We start from the raw sequence: 8,558 nt of genomic DNA, 5'->3' as shown, positions 1-8,558 counted from the left end.
ATCATCCAATGATTTTATCAAACGTTTAGATAAGCTGCTGCAGCGGTTTTGAGTATTTCCTATGCGATGCTATTAAGTGGTAGGCACTTTGTACACGCTATCGTTGGCCACCCTGTGCAAGAGAATGGGGAGGATTTCAGGAAAGGTCTTAATTCTGGTGAACTTGAACTCGTTCAAAAATGTTGTCTTTCTGAATAAACTTCGATTTCAAAGCCTTTAAGCCGTGGGGTGGCTTTTAAGTATTGTGTATGGAATACTGTATGGACATTGCATATTGTATGTCTGTGAATCCGAACACTTCTGATAAGGCACCAAGATTTGTTTGGGTAAAGCATAATTTGCCCATTCTGTTCTGGCCCAGGACAAATTGGATACATGTGTTCTAATTGGAAAATTGCCTGGAAAAAAAGGTAACCTATCTTTATCTCCCATTTCACGCAAAACCTTTCTCCGCCCCCCCAAATTTACAAGTCTGTAAATTTATAGAATTGGGGTTTTTTTTTCTGCATCTCTTTGCCACTGAATCTGCTCATTTTACTAAGCCTTGCAGGAACTAAAGAAGACATCCTGCACGGCCTACAGTTTTCCTCACGTTCCCCCCACCCCCCAAAAAAACCCCTAAAGCCAAATTGTATTCAAGTGCCTTAGGAACTAAACCAGTACAGCTCAGAGGGACAATTCCTTGTATATATGGGACAGGCTCAGGAGGAAGGCAAAATAAAATACAAGTAGTTGAATTTTGAAAAGGTTTTTCAGAGTTGCATCAGCCTACTTGTGCAGAAGATGATATAATATAGGGACTCTGAGGAACAAATAGAGGAGCATCCATTTCATTTTGCCTTCATTCAAAATGCCTTTTTATGCCATAAAACAATTGACCATTAGGATCAGGTACTTGCATTGTTTCTCACCATTTTCTTTCACAATGAACGTTCAAGTTCTATTAGATTTTTCTTTTACTCTCTTGCATGCGCTGTTTAAAAGAGCAAAACAAATGCTAGTTAACTGAATCAAAATAGATATTTTCATTAGAACTAGCAATGCTAACCAAACTGAAATGCCAGCAATACAAGACTGCAAAATCTAGAATGTCAGGCTAGTTCATAATTGTCTTCTGAGAACTGCAATTTGTTTTTCCCTCATTTGTAATATACAGTAAATAGGAAAAGAATTGCAAAATGCAGAACATTTTTTTGGAGAAGAGGGCAAACTTATGAAATCAAATGGTCTTATGCCTTGTAATATCAGATTTTTACATACTGACACTATCCCAGAAAAATAAAGCTAGTTATGGAGGTTTCTGCATGGTACAATAAACAATTCAGATTTTGGATGATGAGGAATATAAAGCATAATATGGTCTTAAGAGTAAATCAGACCATTGAGCCATCTACCCTACATTTTCTTACATATTATTTTTGCACCTATCATTATTCCCACGTTGCATGGTTAATAACTTTGCAACCTTGCAGTTCTGGGAACTCTACTCCCAACATTTGGCTGAAGAACAAAAGCTGAGTAAGATAGAAAAGGGAAATATCTGGATATTGCTGAATATTCCCAGTATCTTTCAAACATTGACCATGACTTCTGGAGCTTCTAAAAGCTGCAGTTAAACAATTATGTCCACTGTTGATTGGGAACTTCTCAAAATATTAGCACCCCAGAATTACTCGAACTTCAGGGTTGAATTTAGGATATTGGGGATGCAAACTATGCATTCTACCACTGGACTGAAGGGACAAATTTATCTAGAAGTGCACTGCTTGTTTTTTTAGATCTTATGTGTCCCTCTAATGTTGATGGAAAAAGCCACGTCAACTTATGTTAAGAGTTATAATAATTACTAATGCAAACAGCCCAAACTCTTATTTAGAGATTATAGCAATTGAGAATAGTATCTGAGCTGTTAAAACCAAGAAACGAGATAGTTGTACAGGCCAGACAGAATGGGGAATGAAGACTTGTTTCTTAGTAATTACTTAAATTACAAGGAAGGGTGGGTAGTGGTTGGAAGACCTTAAGATAGCTCAGGGAGCTGTCAATCTGGGGAATTCCTTAGGTCACCCAAAGAAGCTTCTCCCCTTTCACACTTCTACCAAGTTAGCTCTTTTAGGTCATTTGATACAATCAAATAAGTCAGACTAGTTCACAAGTGATCGTTGCTGTGGAACTTAACAGGGTTACTTCTATACCAACATCATATAATTCCCAGGAAGGGAGACTTGATACCGACTTGTAGGGGAAGGAATGGGGATTCATTGTAGGGCTCATTGGCTATTCCTGATAGAAGACTTTTGAGCCTTTCTTGTTCATGCACCTGGCAAAGAGAAGAGAGAAGCTGCGGCCAATACAGTCCCCTCATCAGTGTGGTTATTTAACAAAACAGATTTTAATTTTTTAAAAAAGCCAGCATATTTAGTCTCAGCAGCTATCTAGATTGTTTTGATACACGTTGAAGGGCAGGTTTAAACATCTTCAAGTCTCATAAGAGTTGTGACTTCTCTTGTTTTTTTGTGGAGTTGGTACAATCCCTACCTCACCCTTATTTAAAAGCTCTGCAGAAAAGGATAGCAGCAGCTCACAGATGAAACTAGTTATTGGCAACATTTGTGGAATACACCTTAAACATTCGCCATCTCCACTTCTGTCTCCAAGTTGATAAGACAGCAGAACAGAAGAACCCTCTTAGAGGACCTAAGATGACTATCTGAGATGGAGCTGCAGAACCAATTTTAATTCAAAGGGCTACACAATAAACTCTTCTTGCTGAAGTAATACCAATCGTTCTGTAATGGGGAAAAAAAAACTTAAGGGATTTCAGGAACAGTGTAAGAGCATTATTTTATAGACAGATTTGGTTTTAAAAAATGGTTCATTGTAAAGCATATATTTTCTCTAAATTCTCTATACTTGCCAAAACATTTAATTCAATATGTATGATTAAATTTCCTGCTCCTTAAAGGTTAGTCAGGCCATCTGGGATCACAAGTGATTGTGCAATGAGAATTAAAACTTGTTGGTTCAAAAATGTATGGTTTGGAAATGTTACTATTATTAGCTGGGACTATCTTTTCCTGGAAGGGTATAACAATATCTAGGGGATAATTCTAAAACAAAGCAGTTTAAAAGAGTTCGTCAATCCGATGGAATTAAATCAAGACTAGTCACGGACCAGAAAGAGTAATGTCACAGGGATATTGACACAGGAACCTTTGTACACTTAAACATCTATTAGTGTGATTCATAATTACTGCCTCAACCAATGGAGAAATCAACAATCTGAAAGCTACACTGTAGGAAACAGTCATTCCTCTTTTGCCAATATTTTTAATAAGACATTCAGCATAAAGAAAAATATGGGATCAAGGATATTCTTATTGCTACCTGGAAAAAATAATGGTGGAACTTGCTTCATTAAATATACTGCACACTAGTCAAATTTTTAAAAGGGTTTCTCTGTTTTGATTAGCACAAGAATCTCTTGGCATCAAAGGTGCCAAATGTCACCCACAAGACTCAGATATGTCAAATAGAATCTAGCAACAGCTTACAAACTAATGTTCCGGCACAGAGGAGAAATGTTAAGTGTCAGGGACTAGAGTGTCATATTGATCAGTGTATAACTCATTCATGTTCAAACATCAGGTCAGAAAAAACTGAAAAGTGCAAATTTCAACATATTCCAGGCATTTGTACACCATCAGAAAATCAATACATCCCAGGCCTATGTATGCATCATGAAAATGTACAAAAACACTACTGTCCAATATTAGATTTAAAGTGGAAGCAAAGAAATATTACAGCTTATGATCACCATTAAAGATTTCTGCAGCAGTAAAAAAGGGAAATGTTGCTATTGATTGGAAACAGTAGTGATTTGAGAATGTAGAATCTCAAAATGAGCACCCATTTTAAAGTCATATGAAGTCTCCTTTGAGGGAGAAAAAAAAATGGTGTGTGTGTTGTGTATGTTATGTTGTGGAATTAACCAGAAAGGAAGAGAAGAGGATTTTCATGCTGATTTCTGGTCCTAAATCCAAACTAGAATGAGATCCTGTTATTGAAGAATCCATAAGCATGATGCAGACACTGAAGGCAAAAACACAAAGTGAATAGAGCTGAGTGGCCTTTTTTTGGTGGGGGGAGCATTTGGATGTGTTGTATGTTTAAATTAAACTATCCCGAGGTTTGCTATTCTGCAGATTAAGAAAAATATGAACATTACTTTCAGACACTAAATCCTGTTACTGTATCAAAATATTAAGAAGTGTGAACATATTAAAAAAAAATAAAAGGCAAAGTTTTCCCCTCCAGTCGTGTCCAACTCTAGGAGGTAGTGCTCATTTCTGATTCACAGCCAAAGAGCCAGCACTGTCTGAAGACATTTTTGTGGTCATGTGGCTTGGCATGACTATACACCGAAGGCACACTGAAAGCTGTTACCTTCCCACCAAAATGTACCTATTTGTCTGCTTGCATTTGCATGCTTTCAAATTCAAACTGCTCAGTGGGCAGGAGCTGGGACAATGAATGGAAGCTCACTCTGTCATGTGGTACTTAGGTCTCAAACTGCCAACCTTCTGAGACCTAAGTACCACGTGACAAAGTGAGCTTCTTAACCCAAGCCTAGCATCTTAACTGCTCGGCTACTGCACCCCTTGTGAACATATACTGGGATACAAAGATCATCAAGTTAAAGAGATCTCACACAGCGATTTCACATCCAAGTCTAGATTTTGCACCAAGGAGTCTATCGTTTGTCTGCATTACTAGTGTTCCAAAAGACATGCTGAAGATAGTTGCCTGCAGTGCCTGAATACCAAGAATTTACTTTAATCTTAATTGCAGGGGGCTAGAGAACCCTTATATGCATGCCAAACCTTGTCCCACGGTAGCAAGGCATTGGATATGTTGAAACAAAGGCAAGTAGTATCCAGTCTAACCTGACACGGTAACATTTAACAGTGAGAGGCACTTGTGGCTCAAGTAATGAGGAACATGCCAATGACAAGAAAATACAAGAAATTAAATAGTTTTTTCAAGCTTCTATGTTTAGAAACTTACTTTGTCATAAAAAACTATAAACAGAATATTTTGTCCCTTTTGATCAAGTAAAGCATTTCCTTTGTCCCAATTTCATTTCCAAAAAATATTTCTGCGGGTGCACCCTTAGGTGAGGTCCTCTCCCGTGTTTCCAATACTGGCTCTCCTAGCTTCTGCTGAGGTAGGTCACATGTACCCCCTCCTGACACTGCGAAGGAGGGGAGGTTGGCCTGTTGCTCAGTTCCACCTCACTTTATCCCATTTGAATTGCTCAGGGCATTAGATATGGTGCACTTCTTGAGAGTTCCAACTGTGTACTTAATCTGAGGTAAGCTTTGAGTGCAAGAACTTGGCTCAGGGTTTCGGACTGGCTCCTCTCCATCTCGTGGGCCTTTGCTGCGGAAAAGAAAACATGTTCTGAGAAAAATCCATTCCTGTTCAACAAAATAAACTGTGCAAATAGTTTCCAAAGCATGCTACTCTCTCAAACTGACAGACTCATCCTCTTTCTGTTTGCTTTATGCTACCTTTGAATTTGAAGGGAATGAAGTCCTTTGGGATGGATTCGTCATTACTGTGCCCCCCTCCCATCCCATTACATCAAATACACACTTAAGTAACAGCAACAAAAATGGAGAAAATGGCTTGATGAAAAATGAATGCTAAAATGTAATTCTACATAACATAAAGAATTATCCTCCCTTCCCCTCCTCCTCCTCAGGCATCTATCCAGAAAAAATTGGAAGCTTAACTTTATCCGTTGGTAATTATAGTTATCTTAAGTTGTCCTTTAGTAGAAACTATGTTAGCTTTAAATAGATACTTCATCTCTCTACGTTTAGCAGGCCCTGATGGGGAAGAGAGGGGAACAGTATTACAAGCCCAAGACTAAATTATGACCGTTCATGTAGCCTTTAAATCTAATTTAGCATTATACCTCATCTGGGCTAGTAAGATCTAAAAGATCAAGATGAGCATTATATTAAATATAATTCTGCTCTTGAATATATTTTTTCAAGAGGTTTATAAATAATATTATTAAATAAAATAAAATGTGTGCATGCGTGTGATCATTTAAAAAAGCCCAAAACAAAACAAATTAAAAATCAATTAAAAGAAGCAGTCCTCCCTACATCACATGCAGCTAAGCCAAATTCAAGGCAGGTAGTCATCGACTTACAACCATTTATTCAGTGACCATTCAAAGTTACAACGGCACTGAAAAATGTGACGTTTTCACGCTTATGATCGTCGCAGCATCCCCATGGTCATGTGATCAACATTTGATTGCTTGGCAACTGACTCATACTTATGATGGTTGCAGTGTCCCAGGGTCATGTGATCACTTTTTATGACCTTCTGACAAGCAAAATCAATGGGGAAGCCAGATTCACCTAACAAGTGTGTTACTAACTTAACAACTGCAGTGATTCACTTAACAATTGTGGCAAGAAAGGTTGTAAAATGGAGCAAAATTCCTTTAACACTCTCTTGCTTAGCAACAGAAATTTTATGCTCGATTGTGGTCGTAAGTCGAAGACTACCTGTAGACAAACACAGCCTAACCCACCAACGAGAAACAGATTCAAAATACAGTATGTGAATATTTCACCTGTTTCTGCCTGGGTCCATTTTGCTCAAGGCATTTATAAGATCATTCTTCAAATACAAGTGAGGTCTTGGCAGTGACCACTGTAGTTAAGAGAGACAGCACAGGAAAGGGAATCTAGTCAGATGACAAGTCTGTTGAGATAAGGTTTTTCTTTCCCTCTCCCAGAAAGCTAAGGAACCTCCAAAAATTACTGGATCAAAGAAAATAGTTGGGAGCTAGTATTTTAATTAAGCAAAGACATCACAAATGGATTCCATAAATACAAGCAAAGAAACAGCAGTATTTCCTCATGAAAGAGTAAAATATAGTGTACAGGAAGGGAGAGATGCATTCTTACCAACACTGTAGAATCTGTTATTATTCCATTGTGAAAACCTTTGTGACACCAATTTCTGAGCAGATCCACTCCTGCAAAAAAGAGGAGCCACCAAGTGAATGCAAGCTCCTGAGGAAGAGTAAGTGCAAGCAGTTTTACTGATCACGCTCTGTTCACACCGAAAAAAAATGTGTGTAGAGTGTAAAAGTGGCAGGCATTCAGACCTCTCTTTAGAGCAAAATATTAAAATTAAGCTAAAAGTATATGCCTTTCCTTTGATGATAATGGGATTGTGCTGTACATCGTCCCAAATCATTTTCATTTGAGACAGGCTATACAAATATTATAGATAGATAGATAGATAGATAGATAGATAGATAGATAGATAGATAGATAGATAGATAGATAGATAGATAGGAAGGAAGGAAGGAAGGAAGGAAGGAAGGAAGGAAGGAAGGAAGGAAGGAAGGAAGGAAGGAAGGAAGGAGGAATAAACTAGCCATGCCCAAGGGAAACAAGTCCAAGGGAGAAAGTTTTGGAGAACAGATATAATAATAATAATAATAATAATAATAATAATAATAATAATAATAATAATAATAATAATAATAATAATAATTTTATTTCTATACCGCCCTTCTCCCGAAGGACTCAGGGCGGTGTACAGCCAATTTAAAAACACAAGACACAACAATGATTAAAAATTAAAATAATTAAATAATTTGGCCGATTTAAAACCCCCAAAATTTAAAATACCCCAATTTAAAATTATTATATTGATAGCCCGGCCTGGCGGAACAACAGGGTCTTCAATGCGCAACGCAACACCCGGAGGTCGGAGATCTTACGTATTTCCGGGGGCAGTTCATTCCACAGGGCTGGGGCTCCCACAGAGAAGGCCCTCCCCCTGGGTGTCGCCAGCCGACATAACTTGGCTGATGGCACCCTGAGGAGACCCTCTCTGTGGGAGCGGACTGGTCGGTGGGTAACTTTTGCTGGTAGTCCAAAATGGCAATAAATGCAATGGTTTCGGGAATGTCCAAAAGCTCCGGGTTATACAACTCCACATCTATCCCATCCAAAGAAAGGATGATCATTGACCAGCAGCTCCCTGTCTATAAAAGAAAAGAACACTGTAGATTTTATTTTTACCTTTGGATTTGTTCAAGAAATATTTCAGTTCCCACTGTGTAGTAAGGATGTTGAAGTATCGCGGCTGCTCAAAGAAGCGTAGATAGTGCATGGAGAAGCGTGAGGGGAAGACTCGCTCAAACTGCCCACGTCGAGCATACTCATCCTCCGTCTCTATCAAGACACGGACATCATCGGGGGTCAGGACATCCAGGATTGTGGAGCAGAATTCCTGAGGCCAAGAATCACAAGGCATTACATCAACTTTTCTGGCATTACCTACTTGCATTTGCATGCTTTCAAACTACTAGGTGGGCAGGAGCTGGAGCAAGTAACGAGACCTCACCCTGTCGCATGGCACTCGGCTCTCAAACCCAGGCCGTCAGCTCACCAGCTGACAAGCTCAGCGTCTTTAACCGCTGAGCCACCCCTCCCAACATTAATATTACAACA

The 8,558-nt window shown here is 38.7% G+C and overlaps 1 protein-coding gene across 3 annotated transcripts in view; it reads right to left on the bottom strand.

Moving 5' to 3' along the window:
• Nucleotides 1–3,316: 3,316 nt before the first annotated feature.
• Nucleotides 3,317–8,558, bottom strand: part of TTLL4 (tubulin tyrosine ligase like 4) — a 29,708-nt gene continuing 24,466 nt past the window's right edge. For 2 of the 3 annotated variants that reach the window (XM_034433749.3, XM_034433750.3), the window contains exons 16-19: nucleotides 8,127–8,337; nucleotides 6,996–7,066; nucleotides 6,659–6,738; nucleotides 3,317–5,442 (exon numbers count right to left, since the gene is read on the bottom strand). In XM_034433749.3, the coding sequence (XP_034289640.1) occupies nucleotides 5,295–5,442; nucleotides 6,659–6,738; nucleotides 6,996–7,066; nucleotides 8,127–8,337 (510 nt within the window). In that variant the 3' untranslated portion in view covers nucleotides 3,317–5,294. Of the gene's footprint in view, nucleotides 5,895–6,658; nucleotides 6,739–6,995; nucleotides 7,067–8,126; nucleotides 8,338–8,558 lie in introns of all 3 variants that reach the window. The other variant, XM_087881630.1, reaches the window with a different exon arrangement.

This window comes from Pantherophis guttatus, chromosome 1 (genome assembly GCF_059756535.1).
Source record: "Pantherophis guttatus breed Tessera chromosome 1, ASM5975653v1, whole genome shotgun sequence".
Classification (NCBI taxonomy): domain Eukaryota; kingdom Metazoa; phylum Chordata; class Lepidosauria; order Squamata; family Colubridae; genus Pantherophis; species Pantherophis guttatus.
Note: the sequence above shows the minus strand (reverse complement) of the source record. Positions and strands in the feature narration are given on the sequence as shown.